The following is a 22,374-nucleotide window of genomic DNA, read 5'->3' as shown; positions in this document are numbered from 1 at the left end:
ACCTCTGCTCCTCAGCTCAGTAGCGTGTGTCTGCAGCCAACCTGTCACACTGTCCACAAAAAGGAGTTAAATGTATGGTGGTAAATACAATGAGAATGTTTTTTACAATCACAGTATTTTCTGACCTTGATTATGAAATGCAAAAACAAATAGACTCACGGCAGCTTTGCCAACCCCATATGGCACGTTGAAGAAATAATGCAGTCTGCCCAAGGACAAGATGACAACGATCAGCTCATGCCCCTGTGACACCATGAGCCTGGCTGCATACACCGAGCAGAAATAGTGTCCTCTGCTGGACAAAAAGTCAATTAAAAATGAAAAGTGAAACACTGCAGCACAGCGCAGGGTGACACAACGAAATGTGTCCTCTGTTTTTAAGCATCACCCTTGGTGAGCAGTGGGCAGCCATGACAGGCGCCCGGGGAGCAGTGGGTGGGGACGGTGCTTTGCTCAGTGGAATCTTGGTGGCACCTTGGTGGCTCGGCATTCAAACCAGCAACATTCTGATTACAGGTCTGCTTCCTTACCTTCTTGGCCACCACTGTCCAACTCCTGCACATTATGGGAAGACAAGTTAGAGTCCCAGTACCTGAGGCCTGTGTTGTTGATCGCATCCCATAATGAGGGATCGGCATCCCAGAATTTCTTCCCCATATTTTCAAAAATTGCCTGTAACACCAGGGCGTCAAATAAATGTGTTCTGCAGTATTATAAACAGCAGAAAAAAATATATAGCATAGAAGCATTATCCTTTTGCCCCATAACTGGGCTCAGATAAAGTGTAATTTGCATTGTGGGATAAGCTCACCTCTGATGCACTTTGTTTTAAAAGTCTGTTAAGTAGCAGCTCTACTTACCGTAATGCGTGTAGTAGTGTGCACAAAACAGAATCGCTTTCATTGGCCAAGTATGTGAGAAAGCTCATACAAGGAATTGGGAATTAAGGACTCACAGTTGACCAGCCACAAAACAAGCTTTATATAGATTTGAGTCATGTTGAGCTATTTTGCGACGAGACACGCAAAGTTTTAAGCAGTAAAGGCACCGTTTCAGCATGGAATAAAGTGTTTTGTTTTAAATCAACAGAATTTTATTTCAGGTAACTCTGTTGTACTGGCACACCAGGAGAATATATTGTAAATATTCACAGCTGTTGTGTGTAGGACTGAAATGATCTCCTGGTTAATTTGTTGAAAATATTTTCATAAGTGACATAATTAACATCATTGTTTCAAAACTGACATCATGTTTAAGACCCACACTGATATCAGTCAATGAATCAATCTATCCAAACTGCATATTTTTTAGTCATCTGTCAAGCAATATTTGTAGACACTTTGTACATGCAGGTTCGTTCCTTTACATCAAATTGAATCAACAAGTAATTTGGGGGTTATTGGGGGGGGGGGGGGGTATTTATGGGATGGGGTTATAATGTACTACTATTACCCTTTCTAACTATTCTAAAAGGAATTAATATAACATCTTTAAACAATTAATAGAATTAACAGTACTTCTGTTTTGGTCAAGAGAATGACAGGATACTCTGTCACCGTGACATTTGCTTAGGTTCATTGCATAGTAATTTCCTCTAAAAATTAACATTTTGCAACAGGTCATGAAAAGGTGGTTGCATGTTGGGCTTTTGAAGATCGGTACACTCACTACATTTAACTATGCTGATAGTAAAGCAATAGCAAAGTGAGCCATGTGTTACTAACACATACATATATACATTCTGGGGGAAGGACACAGGTACAACATCCCCCAACTTAGTACTGGCCTCCCCGCTGGGACACTTGTGATTTTTATCTCATGAAACAGATGCACAATTACTGTCTAGTTCCTTTTTACCTCTCTTTTTTTTTATTGCACACATCCCTTTCACAATGGCAGCATGCCTGTTTTAAAAGTCATCATGAAGAACATTACACACAGTTTATGTCCTATTATTTGTTAATGCAGTTTTTATAAAAGAGGTCTTAAAAGAAAATTGGTTGCTACAATCTGCAGAGGCATCCCATTGACTTAGAATAAATTGATACAGTGATAGAAAAAGTGTACACACCCCTGTTAAAATGGCAGGATTTTGTTAAATTGAGACCCCAAAAGCGGTGTCTTCCAGCTTGTTATCAATGTTCAGTTCAAAATCCAGCACCTCTGATGCTATGGGGATCCATAAGAGCACAGATTATGGTCAATTTGCATGTTTTGGAAGGAACTATGAATTCTGAAAGGTTTCAGAGCAACATGCATCCCTCCAGATGATGTCTGTTCCACAGAACAACTTGTTCATTTCAGCAGGACAATGCAAAACCACATACTATAAAAAGCATGTCTTCATCTGAGCAGAGTCCGAGCGCTGATCTCCCCTGCCTGGACTGCAGAAAATATGTCAAACAAAGAATACACAAGCTCTTCAGCAGATGAAACCTACATCAGACAAGAATTTATCAGACGGACCAAATTCCAACACCAAAACTCCTGAAAGTCATAACCTCATAATGGCCGGATGTTTTCTAAATTATTTTAAATAATAAGACATGCTAAGCTATTGCAAACATGCCCATGTCCTAACTATTTTGAGACCCACAGAAAGCTTGTTTTGTGCACACCCTAAAACAAATAGTGGAGTCCTCTGCTTTTAACCCATCACCCTTAGTGAGCAGGCGCCATGACAGGCGCCCGGGGAGCAGTGTAAGGGGACAATGCTTTGCTCATTGGCACCTAGGCGGCAACCTTCCTTAACCGCTAGGCCACCACTGCCCCGAGCAATACTTTGTTGCTCACCTCTTCCACCTTCTGTACATTCACACCATGACGCGCAAACAGGAGACATAGACCATGATGGGCCTCAGCGTGCTTGTTCGCAGACCAGGGAGAAATGGGAAACTCCCTGGACCCTGCGAATGAGATATGGAGCTGGGGAGGCCACCGGCCGGCATTTGCAAGAAAAGGAAGATTACTGGGCTGAAGAAGAAGTTGATTGTGTTGGTAGATGCCAGGGATGTGAGATCACAAGGAGCCATTTATTCTCATGGCAAAAGCACTTGACAAAACACAGAAGCGCACGTGTGGACAATCCTAGTCCAGGCAAATGACACGAGAAGAGGGAAAAACCAGAGGTGTGTTTCTCTTGTAGTTTGCGGTGCAGATGAGAGGCAGTTGGTGGTGATGAGCGCCTGTTGGACACCATGACATAGACATCATGTTGTTCTTAATCTGTCCTCTGTTCTGCTTTTAATCCAGAGCGTCATGTCGTTTCGTAAAAGGAGCATGCACTGGACGGCGCATAAAAGCCGCGATGAACGATGACACCACCAGTCTGCAGCAGACGTGCAGCCATGAGCGGCACCAAGGTCCTCCTGACGCTCGTCCTCACCTCCCTTCTGCTCCTCCTCACAGCGGAAGGTAGACATGGTAAGGCCAAGATAGCGCGCCTGGCTTCTAGTTCACCGCTTCACCGTCGAGAGTAAATTAGAGGTTTATTATTGGTGGAATTCATGATGTCTACTAGCCTGTATTATGACTGAAGGCGTGATGAATAGAGGTGGAAAGTGAATTCTACATTGGTTGCAGTTTGGCCTGCGGCGGAACACAGTCGTCCGGCTGTCCGTGTGCTGAGAGATGCGAAAAACATCTACGAAAAATACCGTGCTCTGCTCAAGTCGTTCAACGTTGCCGTGAGTTTTCTTCCAAAAAGTTTGAGTCTTAATGCCCTCCTCAAATGATGCTGCGATAATGATTATAATGATAATGTTTCTCTTTCCGAATGTTTTTTACAGGATATTAAAAAAGACGATTCGACTTCAGTTGAGGTAAAAAAATTTAAGTCTTAACTATAACCTGCAATATTTTTTAATGGCCCCAAATAAGCCCTTTATTTCTATTTTCAGACCACATTCATATATGCATGCATTGGTAAGTGCCCGTAAATCTGAATGTGAATTTTATTCTTTATCTGTTCCTAAAACAGCAAATTAATGGGATTGCTATTTGTCCTGATGCTATGCTATTATTAAAAATGCATGTATTTGCCATCAGGTTTGGAAGAAGAAATGAACTTTACAAAGACCTTGCTGAGACAAAAGACAGATTCAAACAAAGAGCTGGGTTAGTTCGGATAGAATGGTTTTTAAATTGGTGAGCTAGAATAAAATTGTCTGAAGTGTAATTATTCTCTGACCTTCTCAGAACGTGCAAACTTCGATTTGAAGAAGAAGATCAGACAGCTGACGAGGCAGTGCGAGACAACTGGATATGAGACTGAGCTACGAATTGCAGGTGATCTAAAACTGTTTTGTGGATGAGGCTATTCAATCTATTAAATGCTTCTCATAATACATCATGAGGTCCATCTGGGTCAAATAACTGTAAATAAAGTAAAATTCTGGTATTTTCTGCAGTGCTACACAAGTTCTATACACGTTGCAAATAAAGAAGCATTTTTCAGGAAACAATTCCTTGTGTGCATATGTTAAGAAAAATTACATGCACCAAAATGAAAAATGATGTTGTCCTTACAGTGGCTTAATAAATATTTTAAGTGTAATTAATTTGTAAGTAAAAAGTTTTAAAGTTTTAAATTAATTTGAAGTAATTGATAACATCAACCTGGGCATGGGATTGTCTCCTTTGTTTTCTGGATTGACCTAGATGCTATCTATATTTATCTATATTTTATACAGAAATGCAAAGGGACTTGAGCCGTATGATGGACCAGATGGGGCCCAAAACTACAACGATTGCAAAATTGAGTAAGTTTGATTTAGTAAATGTAAAAATACATTGGCTGCACTAACTCACTGATTCAAAAGTGTGAAAAAAATACTTTATTTAGATATGCAGATACATCTGTGCATCTGGTGGAGCAAGATTTTGAGTTTTGAATGGTGATGTGGGGTGTCTGTACCTTTTTTCTGATAAGAATCTGAATCACTTTTATAAACCGTGTTTGCATATTTCAGGATTTTTTTTTTCACTTTTGCAATGAAAGTTAAGATATTGGTATTAAAACCACAACTAGGCATTACACACGCGATACAACAGTTATACAAAGACATACAGGGAAGCCTAGTTTTCAATTCTACAATTAGCAAAGCAGGAAAGTGTGAGGAATTATTAAAGGTTATAAAGGGCAGCATAGCAAACAGTCTGGACTGTATACAATGAGTTTCGACTGAGCAGCCTTTAAAAGATTCTGCACAAGTACTCAAGCCAGAACAGGTTTACTAGTCTAAACCTCGGCAACTCTGGCTGTCGACAAATCAAATGGTTGAGGAAAACTAGATGGTGGTCAGATATGTTCTGAACACAGATGTTTCTCCAAGCTAAGACCTTCAATAACTCGGTTTGTTCTTCCCCCAAAGCTCTGGAGGCCCTTTCAATCTATGTCGAGTATAAAAACATCGAGGCACAGATTGCCACAGAGAAGAGCACTGTCAGACTTTCTGGTATGTTCCTCTGATGAACTCCCATTCTGCCATTATTCGTTTCAAAGGACCAAGACTCAGAGTCGTGAATCTTTTTGTCTTTTCAGGGCTGAAAAGACAGTTTGAAGAAAAGGAGAAGGAACTGAAGATCGCTCAGAACAAACTTGCAACTGCAGGTGGCGGTTCAGACCTGAGTAAGTGTGACAGTGCAGGTTCCAAGTCCTCAGTGCATAGAAGGTTTTTTTTTTTAATCAATTGCCTCATGTTTTATCATTTTCTGCAGTTTTAAAGATTGTACAGCTGCAGGAACAGATTTTTGTGCTGCAAAATAAACCCTCCACTGAAGAAACCAAAAAGCGGCTAATTGGTTTGTATTTTATTTTATTTTATTTGTATATTTTTGACTTTTGGAGTTTGTTGCAGTTTATTTTGCACATGAATGAACACACATGAATGTGGACTGAGGGACCAGATTATACAAAATGTGTTAATTTGTATGAAATGTCAGAATGTGATAAGAACACAGTAGTTCTGAATTCTATTGACTTTTTTAATGAATGTTTATGATATCCCTCAAAAAAAGAGTTGAAGATTGAGTTGGAGAACAGCATCAAAGAGCTGGAAGGGAGCGACAGGGGTGACAGTGTTGATGGCTCCAGACTTGGTGAGGATCTTCAATCTGACTGTTTATTCATCCTAATATTCCTCCTAATTCTATTGTTGGTGCCTTCCATCAGTTTCAAAAATCATCACATTACAAGACGAAGTGCTACAAGTTCGCATCAATATTCAGAACTTCAAGAAGGCAGCGATGACCAAGCTTGCTGGTGAGCATCTACCCAGTGCCCTGGCACGTTAATGAATTGGCGGGAAAAGGCTTAAATGAACGGGCCACTACACACAGATTTATACGTTCTGTACATGTGACATCTCATTTCAAAGACAGTCAACTTCATTGACATCTCCCCACATACGAGATGAGATTGCGAAGCGCTTTGGGGATTCACAGTGTGCAAAAGTTATGCGTGCAAAAAATTGTGCATGTAAACGTCTGAAATTACAGGTGGTTAGTCCACCTGGAGGTAAAATGTGCCTCTTCAAGATGGCTGTGTGGCACTAGCTCGCAGCAGCCTCTCCCAATCCAAAATGATGCTTACACAGACAAACACACACTACCTCTTTTATATAAGAAAATATTACCTAGAATTGCACAGTTTTGCACAGCAGTATTTGCACTTTTTTTTGCTTTGCACCTTCAAAATTCATTTCACTAGTTTGGCGCTGTCTGTCGTCTTGTTGTTTTTTTTGTTAAATGTTACTCTTGCACTGAGTGTGTCCCATGTTTTGGTACTTTATTTAGCCGGTTTGTCTGTCGCGCACTTGCACTTTATGTCGGTATGTACCGTTGTTCAAATGTTACGTGTAGCACCAGGATCTGGAGAAACGTTGTTTCGTTCCACTATGTACCGTCTAACAAGGATGTAGCTGAAATGACAATAAAGCTCAACCTCAACTTGAACGTGACCCTTGAACTTGAACTCATGCACTCTTGTGTGCCTGGCAGAACTGGAAAGTGAGCTGGAACAGAAGAAGAGGCAGCTGAAAGCTCTGCAAGAAAAGGATGACGGCAAAGAGTCCTCAACGTGTAAGTAGGAAGAGGCGAGAGGTGACATGGATATAATGACCTGGGTAAATCTGGAATTACTGGTGATCTGTGTCTTTCCAGCTCTGGAAATCATTACTTTGGTGAAGAAAGTGACAATTTTAGAGAAAGAAATCGAATTGCACAAAGCTGAAATCACTGCCCGGACTACCGGTAATGTGAACTGAATCCTTGTGTGATATTTCTTGTTGAATCTTGTATAAAATGACCCCATGCATATTTGCTAAGAAGTGAATAAATTCAACTTCAACACCGGTGTAAACTGTGATGATAAAAATGTTGTGTCAGGCGGTGTAGATTTGAATTACAATTCAATATATGTTGTGCATGTGATTTTGCCTCAGAGGTCTTTTCAGAATATTCTTAGTGAAAAACATTTGAATAGATGTACAAAAAAAAAAAAAACATTGATTTCATTTAGAAATGGAGGGCACGTTGACTGACAAAAAAACAGACCTGGACAGCAAGACGCAGGAACTGAAGGTGAAATTTGGCGCTGACTACGACCTGAGTGAGTGAATGTCACTTTCACACGCAGGGGGTGGGGACAGAATGTACAAGTGAAGAAAATGTTCATCATGAATGTTTTGCTGAATCCAGTCCTGAAGGTCATTAAACAGCAGTTCCACCTGGGAGAGACGACGGTTATAGAATGTGCCGGAACGAAGGACGCAGATGCCATCATTGCTGGTTTGTAAAATACATGTTCTTGTGCAGTTGGTCATGGAGCAACGTTATGTGACTATATGTGCTCTCCGTCGCGGTTGAATTGTGTGGTTGCATAAGAGGTATTTAATGTTCAGCTAATGTTCTCCGCTTGTATTGTATCAGAAATCAAAAAGAAGCTGAAGGCCAAGGAGGAGGAGAACTTTGAGCTTGAACGAGAAAACAGAAGTGAGAGGAAGTTTTGGCTGCTGCAGCAGCGTTCTGGAAATGAAATGTGAATGATGACGAATTATGATTGTGTTTGATCGTGTAATGTCTGTGTTTCTTGCTCAGAGCTGCAGGACAAGCTCAAGGTCAAGTCTAAGGAGTGCACAGGTCTTCTGGACAAAATTAAAGGTCAGGCTCCAGGGCAGACTGTCTCATTCCTTAAATATATTCTGAATTGAACAAAAACAAATGATATTACTTATTTCATTAACTTGTTTTAGATCTGGAAAGGTCACTAGAAGAACAAATTAAAAGCATGAAGGGCGAAACAAAACCATGTAAGTGAAGCTTTATATCTGCTTGATGCTACACATCATTTGTTATTAAATTATCCCTGCAAAGTAGTGCAAAAAACCTATAATGTATTATATTTATGTGTTTTAGTATTGGAGTTAATTTCACTGAACTTCAACATCCACAAGATCAAGATGAGCATCTTGGCTGAAAAATCTGCTGTTAAAATCATTGGTGGGCGAAAATGTGTTTTTCAGCATCTAAACTGATTTAACTGTTTGGAAGAGTAATTCTCTTAATTTACTTTAAATTTACTTCAGACCTGAAGATGCAACTTAAGGAGAAGGAGAGAGAGATGCAGGAAAGGATGAAGGAGCTGGAAGATGGAGGCTTGGGTTCTGTGAAAGGTTTGCCCCCATGTTGGCACCTCTGCTGTTCCACAGCTCTTTCAGACTGCTTCTAATGCTCCTGATGCTGAGGTTCCAGCCGCTCTGTATGTTTTCCAGCGCTGCGAATTGTGTCACTGCTGATGCAGATTTGGGAGCTGCAGAACGGGGCCGAAAATGAAATGGTCCTGGACCGTATCTTTGGTGAGTGATGAATTAACATTGTGACGTGTTAGATGTTAGAGCTGTTCAGTTGTTAAGCCATCTGCTCTCACACAGAGCTGCAGAAGGATCTGAATCGCTTAATTGATGACATGGATGACAGTAGCATCATTAAACTCAGTGAGTATGTTTCAGTCTAATAGAGTCTGTTCAATTTCAAATCAGATTTTTTTTTTTTGCTTTTTGTACTGTCCAGCCTGTTTTTCACTCGTTGTTTGGAGTTCATTCACCATTTCTTTTTGCAGTGTTATCAATCATGGCAGTGCAGACAGACCAGAGTCGGATCAATCGCCTGAAAATAGTGATTAGCGCGAAATACGAAGAGGAAATAGCAGGTTTCCTTCAATTAGTTAATCCCATTGTGTGTCACTTGAATGCGCCAATCACATTGCACCAAAATGACCACAGCTTTTTTTATACAGAGCTGAGGTCCAACATGGAAGGTTTAGAGAAGGTGCTGAGTTTGAAGAAGAAAGAACTTGCAGAGAAGGACAGCGATCTAAGTAAAATAAGTGAGGCCCAAAGATAAATGAATTAAATATATATACTATTTTTGTTGAATTATGTTCATTTCTAGTTTGTGAAATTTTAGGTGAAGAAATTTTGAAACTGAAGAAGGAAATTGCTGATTTAAACATCCTTGTAAATAACCTGAAGAGGACAACCACTGGCCGAATCGATGGTGAGTTCATTACTTTTGCAGGATTTTCACATTTGAAAGTTCTTGCTTAATGCTGTAGTTTTATCACATATTAGATCTTGAGAGGGAGCTGAAGATCAGGGAAAAGGAGTTGGGAGATGCAACCAGGGAGCTGACTGAGAAAGACAAGAAAAACGGAGAGCTCAGTGAGTGAACCTCAAGCTCATGTGGCGGATTGCTTTGTGTCTGATACGAGTGAGAAGTCTAAGCACCAAAATCTTTCAGTTATAAGGGTAACTCGGCTGGTGGAAGAAATTAAGAGGACAGAGGCCGAAGCATTTGAGAAAAACGAAATTTTGGCTGCCAGAATTTCTCGTAAGTTTTTCCATATACAGTGTTACAGTCTGAAGTTCCAATGCCCCTCAACATCTTGAAGAAAGCTGTATGCTTAATGGGGTTCTGTTTCTGTTTCTTTGGTAAATGTATCTGGGCACATTTGTTGGTTGAGTGAGGAAGGTTTTTATTTACTTGAATATTTGTGTGTCTCCATCAGAGTTGAACAAAGAGCTGGCAATCCTTAAAATGGAAAACTCTAAACTCAAAGAAAGGAACTGGGGTAGGAGCTGCACTTCAGACACACAAAAGACAGATAAAAAAAAGGACCAATAATTAATATTGTACACTTTTTATATATACAGGGCTGGAGAAGGAAATGAAGGACTGTGGCACCTATCAGCAGAAATATACAGGTAGTCAGTCTGGATCTATTTTTTATCCCAAAGTTGCTTAGGTCCTTCAATGAAGTTCATGCAACACTCCATAAATGGTATTAACGCATCATTAATGTTAGTCAGTATAAACTGTATACAATATATGCTGTGACTCTATAGGCTCATAAGAATGTGACATCAGTGTCTCTTATAAAGTATTGAAATATATTTAGATATATTTGTCTTGCAGAACTTAAGGATGAAGTTGATGAGTTGATGAGGAAAGTGGACAAAAGCTATTTGCTGAGTAAGTTGAATTAAGCATTGTACTTAATGTAGCAGAAGTTAAAGATCAGTGTTGATTACATTAATAAAATGTGCTCATAGCAATACTTTGACCTAAAAAGCCCATTTATTTTCTTTAGTTCTGCAGGTCAACAATTTAGCCTCTGAAATTGAATATCTGCGCCGAAAGATTGCGCACAACACTGGTGACAATGCTGGTACGCAATTAACTATATTAACTAGAAATTAGTAGCCTGCCGTTTTCAGCACAGTTACGTTTTTTAATGATTAACATCTGTATATGCTTTTCTCAGATCTGAAGAAGGAGCTGGAAAAAAAGATGAGTGAACTGGAAAGAAAGAAAAAAGAACTTGCCGTTTTACCTGGCTCAGATCAGAGTAAGTCATGCTGGGGTGCAGTTTAGGTGCTGGTATCCAATATGTTTAATCTAAATACCACAGTAATTTTACTGTTACTTGTGATATGTAATTGGTTATGTCTAAAATGTTATATCAGTGTGTGTCTTTAATATGAATTGCAATGGGGTCACTAAAATTGACATGACCGTTTTTGTAGTGATCAGGATAATTGAAGTTATTCAAGAAATTCATGTCGAGTCACATGGAACCTCGGATAAACATCAAAAACGCATAACCGGTGAGGGGTGGCTCAACTAAGTTTTAAAAAATTTCTGTACTTATTTTCTAAATTCCTTTGATTTTTTTACAGTACCTCAGAAATCATTAGTGTCATCATCAATTGTCTTTTTTTATGCTTTGGTATCAAGTATTTAAGTAATAATTCTTGAATCTTTGACACAGAACTTGAGGAGAACCTGAACAAGCTTATCAAAGAACTGGATGAAAAAACTGAAGACAACAGTAAACTAGGTGAACACACCAACAGCTCCTCATTTGTTATTGTTCTGTTTATGCTTATTAATGTTTTGATTTAATTTTTGTGCGGTGTTTAAAACTTCCTGTGCAATATTATTTGTATTTTCTGTTCTAGTTGTGAAGATCATGATGCTGACGGATGAGAGGAGTCGCTACATGCAACAGTTGTCACAGTTCAAGCATGACTCTGCTGTTCATATCAAACGTAGGTGGAACATGCACACGTGTGGTTGTCATGGTGTCCCACCGATTGTTTTAAATTGACCTACGGAATAGAAAAATAACCAAAAATGAACAAATAAACAAGGCTTACTTATTTACCCATAAGCAGACTGTGCATGTATATTTGGATTTACTTTATGGACAGCCTGCCTGTGCTAATACACTGTGTGTACTGGATAATACGAACATGTGGGGCACAAAACAGGCTTATCCTGCAGTTGGTGCTCAAATAGTGAAATTGGATGCAATGAAATGCATGAATACTTCCATGTACTAAATAATAATCCAACTTACCACTTAATTAATGAAAACACAAATGCAAACAGTACAAGAGGCTTAAGTGGGAGGTCCAGATTTAATGTTGTCAAACTACCTTCTGCTTTTTCAGGACTTGAGAAGACAATAGAAGAAAAGCAAAAAGAGATCGATATTCTGAGAACAACATGCACTGTTGATACGCTAAGTACGCAACACACACACACACACACACACACACACACAAAAGAACATGTACTGCACATATTATGATATTAAAATATCCCCAAATATATGAACTGAATGAATAATAATTTAATTGATACCCTAACATGTTTGCAGAGGAAAAAATAGCAGCTTTGAACAATGAACTTAGGAAAGTAGAACTTGAACTGGAGTTTTATAAGAAGTCCTCCGCTGCCAAGATTTCAGGTAATGTGGATCATTTATACAAGATATTAATAAAAGAAAAACATAAACCTAAAAGTAATATAAAGAATATAAAGAATAGTGACCATGTGCTATAAACTTTATACTTCAGAGCTGGAGAGACGACTCAGGGAATCATCCAGCCAACTTGAGGATGCTTCCACAAACCTAGAAACTTTGGACAGGAAAAACGCAGAGATGAGTATGTGTTCATTGGTCATCAATCAGTGCTGCAGAAGATATTTCATACAACATATGCTACAGTACTGCTACATTTTATACTAATTCTTCAATTTTAGTTTTGAAAATCGTAAAAATGGAGAATGAAATGACAATCATTATAAATAAAGCAACCACAGACAAACAGATACTGCATGAGCAAGTAAATGGTAAGAAATTTGTATGAAACATAAAAAAATGTATAGCAAAATAATTTACTGCTTGTATGAATTTAATTTCAAATATAATTTGTTGTGTCTGATGACCTCTTTCTTTAACAAGACCTTAAGGTTCAACTGAAGGACTGCAAATCAGACAAAGTCAAACTGCAGCTCACAATTATAGGTATAATAAGCAACTGAGAATTCAGTCCATTGTTGTGGAGAATATAATATAATTGACAATTATTGACCAATTATTGATCATTTCTTCAGATCTGAAGGAGAATACCCGGAAAGTAACTGAAGACTGTGCAGTACTTAACATTACTTACCAGGGTAAGATAAACCTTTTAATAAACTCTATAATTAATATTAAAAACTTACATGTCAGCTAACACCAATTTTTCTTTTTCCTCATAGGGTTGAGAATCGACTTTGATAAAGCAATGAAGGAGGTTGATGACACCTCAAAATTAAGTTTGTAACTTTAAACAATTTACATGGTGCTTCGTAATTTTTTATGGCATCAGTCATTACTTAATGTTCTCTCTGGTATTCTCAGTCCTTCAGATAAATTTGCTATATTCCGAAATTGAAGATCTGGAAAACAAAATCCGAAAGAGTGTGGGTGACAAAACGGGTGCGTGACCTGATATTTTCCTTTTAATCACATATTGTCTGCAGACACCTGCTTTATTAAATTAATTTAATGCTTTTAAATGCTATGGTATTCAGACCTACAGAAACAACTGGATCAGAAGAAAGCCGAGCTGGAGAAGGCTGAAAGGGACCTGGGAAGGACAAATCCTTCTTCAAAGAAAAGTCTGTATTATACACAATTAGTTGGCACTGACACCCATGAATGACACAATAGTCAAAAAAAACATTGTGTGTAATATAGCAGTTTTATTTCAGCTTTTTGTTATATTGTAATTCATTAGTACCATTGGACATGGACACATAAATTTAAAACATAATCATGTGTGAAATAAAATTCAAATTAGTTCTGTCCTCTACTCTAACAACAATGTCTCATAACAATGTCTTGTTATAGTTCAAGAAGTCATTGCTGTGATAAGAAAGAAATCAGATTTAATCATTGAAGATAATGAGGAATATTTGCAGCGCATAATGGGTAAGAAGACCTAAATAAATGACTTCTTGCTCAGGTTTGTCATCTTTTTAAATGTGATATTCTTCCTCACAGAGATGGAGAAAGAGATGGACGAAATGCTTGAAAGTTTGCAAGGAAAGGAAAAAGAAAAGGTTAAACAAAGTAAGCCACTTTTTTTTTTTTCTAAATTTGCCCAAAAATTTACCAATGGGGGCTTTTTATATGGGCTGGTTGAGAAGGGCCTCTCCACTAGCATAAACTGGACAAATTAGACTTGTCAGGTGACTCTTTGGATGATGGTTAAAGGTAATGCATGGATAATAATTTCAAGGCTTTGATTTGGATATTGACAGGGAGACTCATATCTCCATTGCTGTAAATTTGAGCCGGCATAGCACATAATCATAATGACTCTCTGCTTATCTCCTCTGTTTTCAGTGATCAAAATCATGTCGCTGGAGGATGAAGTGACCATGTTAACCAATAGATTGTCAAAAACGAAAGAATCATCTGCTGAACGGATGAAGGGTATGTTGTCCATTAGGTTTCATTCAGCAGATTCTGTACTGATTGGCATGCGAGTTTCTAATTTATCCTAATAAGAGTTCCTAACTCCACATTCATTAGTGTGTCTTATTACAGAGATTCAGCGAGAACTGGACTTGAAATACAAAGAGATCACTGAACTGAAAGTTAAGGACTGTGGTGTAGGGAAGCTACGTGAGTTCTCTGTGCATCTTCACCTTGCATCCAGAGATGATGGTGATGATGATTATGATGATGATTATGATTATGCATTTGTGCATTTTTCAGAGGGTAAAATTGATGTCTTGGTGAATGAAGCTAAACAGTTAGAGGCTGAACTGGGACGAGTTAAGCAGACATCAGAGGATCAGGTGGCAGGTGGTGTAAAATGTCCACAACAGACAACATTACTTATATTCTTCTGCAGACAGACTTTAAACTCTCTCGCTCTCTCTTCAGAACTGCAGAAGCATCTAAATGAGAAGAATAAGATCCTTCAGACTAGCAGTGAAAAACTGATCGAAACGGAGGGTGAAAATGGTGCTCTGAGTAAGTCTGTTGAGAATTCGGTGTGTTTTTTTTTTGTGTGTGTGTGCATTTGCTGCTTAACCTGCTCACTCACACAAATGCATTTTCTTTTGTGAACATTTCTCTGTATTTTTAGTTCTGAAGATTATATCGATGGAAAATAACATGAAGAGGATTATGGACAGCTCTGAAGAGCTGAAACAAAGGACTGAATTTATAATTGATGGTAAGAAACCTACAGTGGTTCATGTTACACTATGGCATTTATGACACCACTAGCTTTAAATATGTCATTTTATTTTATTTTTAATCATTAAAATTATTGATTGACTCTCCAGTGTTTGAATGATGAATTATCATTGGCTGCAGATCTTTAATTAAACATGCTCTGGGGACTGTGTTTATAAGCAATGGTGATAACAGGGTTCCTCTAACATGAATCTGAATCCACACACACTGTGTTATATTGCACATAATACTCATAAGCGTTAAGTCACATGTAATATTTTACTTTTGAGATGTTATGTCATATTCTGTTTCTTCATGCAGACCTAAAAGCACAACTCAAAGCCATCGAAGAGGAGAATGCCAACTTAAAGGCCAGAGTAACAGGTGTTGTGTAGCCTCTTATTTCTCATTATAATAATTTAAAAAATGTCTAATGTTTTTTTCCTGTGAATTTAGACCTCGAGAACACCGCCACAAACTCAGCTGAGGAGTGCACTTTACTTAAAGACAAATACAACGGTGAGACTTACCACAGACATGTCCTCTAACTTTGGTGGATTTTGGCATGTGGTTAAATATGTTCTACTTTCCTGCTCTACAGACCTGAAGAATAAACACGAGGATACACTTGACAAACTTGATGAAAGCTCCAAAACACGTATCTGAAATGGCTTTTTTAACGAAAAAGGTTCAGCAATGTCTGACAATTCAGATATCGTAATAAATTCATGTGATCTGATTTCTTTCAGTTCTAAGGCTGAACATGTTGAACATTGAAATTGAGAAGTTGAAGAGAGACATAGCGCTTGGTACAGGAGACGTCACCGGTAACCAAAATATACTTTTGGCAAACAGAGGAATACATTTCCTTAAAACTTTCTGACAAAATATGCATCTAAAATGTCCTGCTTCTTAGAGTTGAAGAAACAGCTGGAGCAAAAAACAAAAGAACAACAGGAGGCAGAAAAGAATCTTGAAAAGATTAGCCCGTCTTCTGTTATAAGTGAGTATTTTATGCCGTTATTTTAAGGGATTTCCATGTCACATGTCATTTATCATAGAATGTCACACATTTCAGGTTTGGTCCCCATATCTAAAAACTAGTAAAACTAGTTTTTAAAACTAATTTTGACTTGTTTCCATTTTCAGTTAAGCAGATATATACATTGATAAAAGAAAAAGAAAAAGTAAGTGAAGAGGACCACTCAGAATATTTGCGACGTGTTGAGGGTAAGAATAAAAATCGGCCAGGATTTATTGCCCGCGATATCACAGAACCAAACGGCTGAATCGTTAAAAGATGTTTCTCTTCCACTTAGAATTGGAGGAAGAACTGGACGAAATGCTTAATGAACTGCAAGGCAAAGACAAGGAGAAAATGAAGCAGAGTAAGTGCGTGTAGCCAAAAAGATAAGTTCCTTTAGGGTTACTTCTGAAGCGGACTGCGTGTTAAGGGCTGTTTTAAATCACTGGCTGCAAAGGTGCTCAGCATGTGAACTTTGTGGGGTAAAAACTGGAAAGAAATTGAATCCAGATTACCCAGAAGACACTGAGCCTCCAAGGAGCTCCACGGTGTTTTGTGCAGCAACAGGGTGCCGGGGTACTGCATGGAGGAAGTGTGGTGACACTGCAGGGCGTTCCGAAGGGAAGAACGTTCCCTGGTCAGGAATTGGAGAGTTTAACTGGCACGGAATGCAGCAGTAGAGTGTGCGCTGGTGCAAATGCATGAAGCCTAGTTGTGAATCTTTGCTCTTGAGAGCTGATACTTAACTAAATGTGTCTCACCAGAGTCCTCAATATAATGAAAAGATGTTTGGCGTTTGACTCCCTGTTTCAGTGCTCCAGCTAATGGCTCTTCAGGATGAAGTTTCCAGTGTGAATCAGAGGTTGGCAAAAGCCAAAGAGGACTCTGCCAAAAAGATAAATGGTACTTCCATGCTTAAGTAATAAAATAAACCATTTCATTAAAATGCTGAACGCCATTGCATTAAGAAATGCGCATTTTACAGATATACAGACTCAGCTAGAGCACAAGCGTAATGAGATTAACCGTCTGAAAGCAGAAAACTGTGGCACGGGAAAACATAGTAAGTATTGCGGCAATTCACATGTGTATAATGCAACGTACAGCGTGTTACTCCATCTAAATAACCACTTTGTTAAAACGTTTTCTTCCAGAGGCGAAGATAGACGCCCTGGAAAAAGAAGCTAATACTTTAGAGGCCGAGCTGAAACGGACCAAGTTGTCCTCTGATAAAGAAATCGAAGGTGTCTGTCTATACTATTTACACAGCCGACCTACCTGTTAACCGCTATCTGGCTAGTAATTTGTGGTGGTGTCCCCCCCCCCCCCAGAACTGAAGAAACTTCTTGAGGACAAGACTAAAAAACTAGAAGCCAGCAGCAACAATCTGAGAACTTTGGACAGCAAAAATGCAGACCTGAGTGAGTGTATTTTTCACCAAGGTGTCTGGGGAAAATAAAAAAGTCAAACTAAACTGTCATTCATAGAGACAAGACGAAGGGCCTACAGTTCTTACACGGCAGAAAAAGACACACGTAGAAATAAACTAGAAGTACAAAATGTGCAACTTGAGATTTAAACATGGTGTGTGCATTAAATGGCAATCTATAAGAACACAGCATAGATTAATTTTTTTTTTTTCTTCTCTAGTTATTCAGAGCATTGCCATGGAAGATAAAATGAACAAACTTTTGAATCAGAAAAATTCCGCTGCTGAAGAAATCGCTGGTGAGTGTTTCACGCTGTAACCAAAAAAATGATGTGAGGTTTTAAAAAAAAATTAAAAAAAATAATAATCTTTAAATGATTTTAACTGTTAACTCACTCAGAGCTCAAAGACCTTCTTAAGGCCCAGGAGAAGGAGGTCCTCAAACTACAGGCCAGAAATAAAGGTATGCTGGTGTTGACCTTCTGCCAGGGGAATGTAGGAAAAGGGCCGCGAGACAGAAAATGACTGTCGATTGACTTGTCTACAACTAGAGTTCCATTTAACTCCTATTAAAACCCTTCATTCATTCAGAACTGGAAAAGAGTTTTGAGGAAAATAAAGACTGTGGTGATCTTAGAAAGAATTACAAAGGTGAGATGTGTTCCTTCGCTTGTCTTTTTGAATCTTTTTAATCCTTAAATGTTTGCCCTGTAACATTAGTCTAACGTTACTCTAATCTCTAATGTTCAGACATGGAAAAGCGAGCAGCCAAACTGGAGAAGGACATTTCCGTCATGAAGCATGAAACAGATAAGGCTGTGTCGAACCTGGAGGAAGAACTCAGCAAAGAGAAGGAGAAATCTTCTGGTGAAACATTGATTTAATAATGATAAATCTCAGTCACACTGGGATTCTAAAACTGAGTCACGTAGTAACTGAGGCGGAGAATATTGCATTTTATCCAACTGAACACAGGAGTCATCGTAGCAATGATGGTGCGGTGCGATGACTTTTTAACACACAAAGAAGGCTTTTGCCGCTCACTGCTTTTTTAAAAGAAATTGTGGTTTTAGTCATTGTGAACACAATGAAATGCGTCCTCCGCATTTTCCCTTCGCCCTTAGTGGGCAGCCATGAAGGGCACCCGGGAAGCAGTGTGGGGGGGTGCCTTCACGGTTTGGGATTTGAACCTGTTCACTTCTTTAGCCACTACTGGCCCAACTGCTACTAACTTTTAAAATGGAACGAATCATTTTTAACGCGGCTCACTCCTGCTTTGCAGAAATGAAAAAGCAGATGGATGGGAAAGTCTCGGAGCTCACCGCACAGTTGAGAGATAAGGAGGAGGCGGCGGCCAAACTGAAGAAAGATCTCGAGAAAAATGAGAGCGACCTCAAGGCCATGCAAGATAAAGTCAAAGGTGGCATAACTGTTTCTCTTACAGTGGGCGGGAATTCCTAAAATGGCTAAATCACATTTTTAGTCCCATTCTTTGCGAATAGTTAACGTATTATTATTTTTTGTGTTGTGTTCCAGACCTACAGAACCTGTACAGAACAATTATCTGATCTCAATTTTCACTTCCTTTGTGCCCTTCAGAAAACCAAGATTTGGAAGAAGAGAACAACAAGCTTCGAGAAGTGCTGAAAGAGAAGACGAAAGAGAATGAAGACCTTCAGCAACAAATTGACGGTGGGGATGGACTTCAGCGAATACACGTCCAATTAAAATGTTTTAGATAAGTTGTGGAACTATTCATATTTTATAGTAAAAGGGGATCCTTTTTATTACATATATGCAAAATATACCTTTTCTTTATGAGACGATTCCACGATTCCAGAGTGAAAAGAAGAGATTCACTCAATTTTTCTTTCCCGTTTAGAGGCTGAACGCAAAAAGGAGGAAAAGAAGGTTGTTGTGAGTAAGTAAACGGCAGTATCTGAACTCTCCATTTTAATGCAGTAGCGATGCCGTTCTCTCATTAACTGCATTAAATGAAACGTAAAATAAATTCCACCAATGGAAAGATTCTGCTCAGTCTTGTCTTCTCACCCCTCAGCTCAGCAGGCTATAGACCCTGACACCGCTCACCCCAACCTCAAGCTGTCCTCAGACAATAAGGAAATGCGCGTTTCAGACAAAGCGCAGGAAGTGGCTGACCACCCAGGACGCTATAACAGTGTCCTTGGCGCACTGGGCAAGACTGGCTTCCAGAAAGGCAGACACTACTGGGAGGTCACGGTGGCCGGGAAGTCGTGTTACACTGTGGGTGCAGCAAGCGAGACGGCCCAAAGACAGGGGAACGTAAGGTATCACCCCAAAAACCAGTACTGGACCCTCCGCTTGCAAAGGAACGGGCAGCTCCAGGCCCTGGACACACGGACATCCGTCCTGAAGGTCCCAGCAAACCCAGACAGGATCGGAGTGCTGGTGGACTTCAAGAAGGGCGACGTCTCTTTTTACGACGCAGCAGCGCGCACCCATCTTTACACGTTCAGCGGCCAGGCCTTCACCTCGCAGGTCTTTCCCTTCATGAGTTCGTGTGAGGACACGGAACAAGGCTCACCGCCGATCGTCTTCAACCCTGTGGCCTCCGTTGACTGGCTGTGATGTTCCACTCGCACCCTCCGAGGAAACCGCATTGCTTTATTATTTTTCCATTTTAAATCCAGCAATATTCATCTGTTAGCGTCAAGTGATTCCACAATGAAACTATTCAGATTTTCTTTGCATAACTTTATTATAAATTCTTAATGTTCTCTTACAGCTCTAGCTGTTACGTGTTGAAACTCCTAATATCTAGAAGGTCTTCATACAAAATAATGACTGTGTCTTACAATACGACTTTGTACAAAATGAATACATTGCAACATCAATCTCTTATCACAGACCTGTCTCCAAAAGAAATGTAAAGAAAATAAAAGTTTGCCTTTGCTGCACAGAACCAAATGACTCCCTCTGTCAGTCCCTGCCGGCTGTGCCGGCCACCTCGTTGTAAAACCGGGCGGTGAAGCTGGGCTCCGTCTCCTCCAGGCTGCCGAGGAAGCCGTTCCGCTCCTCTTCGCTCCACGACTCGAACCACTGGCTCCAAAGGCGCAGCTGGCATTCAAAAATACTGGGCAGACGATCCTTCACCTGGAGCACAGCAGGAAGCAGAAGAAGAAGAAGAAGAAAGAAAAAGGAAACGTTCAGCGGTGGTAGTAGCATAGTGGGTAACACACTCGTCTATGAACCAGAAGACCCAGGTTCAAATCCCACTTACTACCATTGTGTCCCTGAGCAAGACACTTGACCCTAAGTGTCTCCAGGGGGGGACTGTCCCTGTAACTACTGATTGTAAGTCGCTCTGGATAAGAGCGTCTGATAAATGCTGTAAATGTAAATGAAACGTGAGGGATTTGGAGGTTTCGTGGCGTGAACCTGTCGACCCCTGACCCCTGACCCCTGGCGTGCCTGCATTGCGCCGAGCTGGTCCAGGAGGCTGCACACTTTGCCGGGCACAGCCTTGGCCACCAGGTCCTGCAGAAAGCGCTCCCTCTGCGCGGCGGCCCAACCCCGAAACCAGCCCAGGACGCAGCGCTGCTCCTGCAGGGTCACGTACGACAGGGGAGCGGCGTCTCGCTCCATCCCCGAGTCCGCCGAGCTGCTACAGCGGCCCGGCTGCATCTGCCCGGGCTTCCCGGCACCTGTAGACGAAGCGCGCCGCCATTTTACACGTCTCGTTTCCGCGAGAGTTCGCCTAATCGCGTTAGCTACAACACTCGACAAAAGAAAGAAATGGCAATACGGCCAATTAAAGGCAACACTGACAACAGACTAAATTAAACGCGGTCCCACCTCATCTCCTTCAGGCGTTTTCGTGTTTCTGTGCTTCTATCAGGCGGCGAAATCTGACGCGACGCGCTTTCGGCGGCGTGTTATTATTTAACGAACGGCTCGTTTTGAACGAATCGATTCGATGAACGAACAAGATCGGTTCTTTTTTTTAGGGAACGACCTAGAGTTGGAACTTGAATAAATAAGACCACGTGGAATTACATGGCGATTAAAAAACTTGCATATATCACCAAGAATTTGACTATGAAGTCTCGACTGCTTTTCAGACACAGTGTACAAATAGCACAGACAAATCATGGAGGACAAAGTGCATACAATCAATACCTCTGTAACTTCTATTGTAAAACACATTCACCTTCCTATTCACTTCTCTGGGAGAAACGGATTTTCATGACGAAAAAAAGTGTTTAGTGTTTTTTTCCCCACAAATGAAGCGAAACGACAACCCAAACATTCATACTGTTTTCGGAATAAATAGTCTGTCCTTTTACTAATCTAACAAAACTGTTATCTGTAGCGGCTTTGGGGATATTTAAAGCCATTCGCAGCTTTCCTCGTTCTTTTCCAACTATGCAAGTTTTTTTTTCTGGGGAAACGTCCTCATAACGAGCTAAACACCCGACGGATCCCTCAACGCTCCACCTTCAGCGGCCCTATTCGCAGCGTTGCCAAGACCGCTTATTTTCAGATTTTCTTTCCCATAAAAAAATGGGGCTTTGTACTGCGAACCGCGTTGCAGTTCCAACGTTGGTTTCTAAAACAGTTTCTTGTCTGAGCTCGTCCCTTTTTGGCCGAAAGTAATTCTAGCTGAGCTTGGCAAATATCCCAGGAAACCCAGCAAGAAGTTTAACACAATTATTATTACAAACCCATAATAATAATCGTGAATGTATTTTGTATCACCCAGACGTCTGTATAGAGAAACATAATAAATAAATGGCAAAAAGACCACCTGGCATCTATCTCGCGAGATCTGGCAACGCGGCTCTGACGTCACCG

The 22,374-nt window shown here is 40.0% G+C and overlaps 2 protein-coding genes across 2 annotated transcripts; one reads left to right on the top strand and one right to left on the bottom strand.

Moving 5' to 3' along the window:
- The first annotated feature begins 3,315 nt into the window (after positions 1-3,315).
- On the top strand, positions 3,316-20,482 carry LOC114789134 (uncharacterized protein PFB0765w). Its single transcript, XM_028978247.1, has 71 exons — positions 3,316-3,423; positions 3,583-3,686; positions 3,789-3,821; positions 3,900-3,924; positions 4,048-4,116; positions 4,198-4,287; positions 4,692-4,760; positions 5,373-5,456; positions 5,543-5,629; positions 5,719-5,802; positions 6,019-6,099; positions 6,173-6,262; positions 7,000-7,080; positions 7,162-7,251; positions 7,520-7,609; positions 7,699-7,788; positions 7,930-7,992; positions 8,098-8,160; positions 8,253-8,309; positions 8,416-8,499; positions 8,586-8,672; positions 8,772-8,855; positions 8,931-8,993; positions 9,119-9,208; positions 9,296-9,385; positions 9,466-9,555; positions 9,630-9,719; positions 9,799-9,888; positions 10,067-10,129; positions 10,212-10,262; positions 10,474-10,530; positions 10,649-10,726; positions 10,823-10,906; positions 11,085-11,165; positions 11,330-11,398; positions 11,520-11,609; positions 12,015-12,089; positions 12,224-12,313; positions 12,423-12,512; positions 12,610-12,699; positions 12,812-12,874; positions 12,964-13,026; positions 13,111-13,167; positions 13,253-13,330; positions 13,426-13,512; positions 13,745-13,825; positions 13,898-13,966; positions 14,243-14,332; positions 14,447-14,524; positions 14,618-14,707; positions 14,789-14,878; positions 14,994-15,083; positions 15,407-15,469; positions 15,542-15,604; positions 15,687-15,743; positions 15,835-15,912; positions 16,002-16,088; positions 16,235-16,315; positions 16,405-16,473; positions 16,923-17,012; positions 17,095-17,172; positions 17,264-17,353; positions 17,441-17,530; positions 17,760-17,837; positions 17,939-18,001; positions 18,130-18,189; positions 18,289-18,405; positions 18,821-18,958; positions 19,138-19,230; positions 19,421-19,459; positions 19,598-20,482. Exons 1-71 carry the CDS (start codon positions 3,348-3,350, stop codon positions 20,146-20,148), a joined length of 6,033 nt encoding a protein of 2,010 aa, XP_028834080.1. The 5' UTR covers positions 3,316-3,347; the 3' UTR covers positions 20,149-20,482.
- On the bottom strand, positions 20,267-22,311 carry c4h14orf119 (chromosome 4 C14orf119 homolog). Its single transcript, XM_028978253.1, has 3 exons — positions 21,376-22,311; positions 20,992-21,224; positions 20,267-20,673 (listed from the first exon to the last, which is right to left on the bottom strand). Exons 2-3 carry the CDS (start codon positions 21,202-21,204, stop codon positions 20,500-20,502), a joined length of 387 nt encoding a protein of 128 aa, XP_028834086.1. The 5' UTR covers positions 21,205-21,224; positions 21,376-22,311; the 3' UTR covers positions 20,267-20,499.
- Positions 22,312-22,374: the final 63 nt, after the last annotated feature.

This window comes from Denticeps clupeoides, chromosome 4 (assembly GCF_900700375.1).
Source record: "Denticeps clupeoides chromosome 4, fDenClu1.1, whole genome shotgun sequence".
Lineage (NCBI taxonomy): Eukaryota > Metazoa > Chordata > Actinopteri > Clupeiformes > Denticipitidae > Denticeps > Denticeps clupeoides.
The sequence above is the reverse complement of the archived record's forward strand: the minus strand, read 5'-3'. Positions and strand labels throughout refer to the sequence as shown.

Bases quoted from the DNA above. Each gene is read 5' to 3' on its own strand.
- LOC114789134 (XM_028978247.1), top strand. From the start codon at position 3,348: ATGAGCGGCACCAAGGTCCTCCTGACGCTCGTCCTCACCTCCCTTCTG. The intron at 3,687-3,788 runs GTGAGTTTTCTT...TGTTTTTTACAG, and splicing joins TCAAGTCGTTCAACGTTGCC to GATATTAAAAAAGACGATTC. The intron at 19,460-19,597 runs GTAAGTAAACGG...CTCACCCCTCAG, and splicing joins GGAAAAGAAGGTTGTTGTGA to CTCAGCAGGCTATAGACCCT.
- c4h14orf119 (XM_028978253.1), bottom strand. From the start codon at position 21,204: ATGCAGCCGGGCCGCTGTAGCAGCTCGGCGGACTCGGGGATGGAGCGA. The intron at 20,674-20,991 runs GCACGCCAGGGG...GCTGTGCTCCAG, and splicing joins ACCAGCTCGGCGCAATGCAG to GTGAAGGATCGTCTGCCCAG.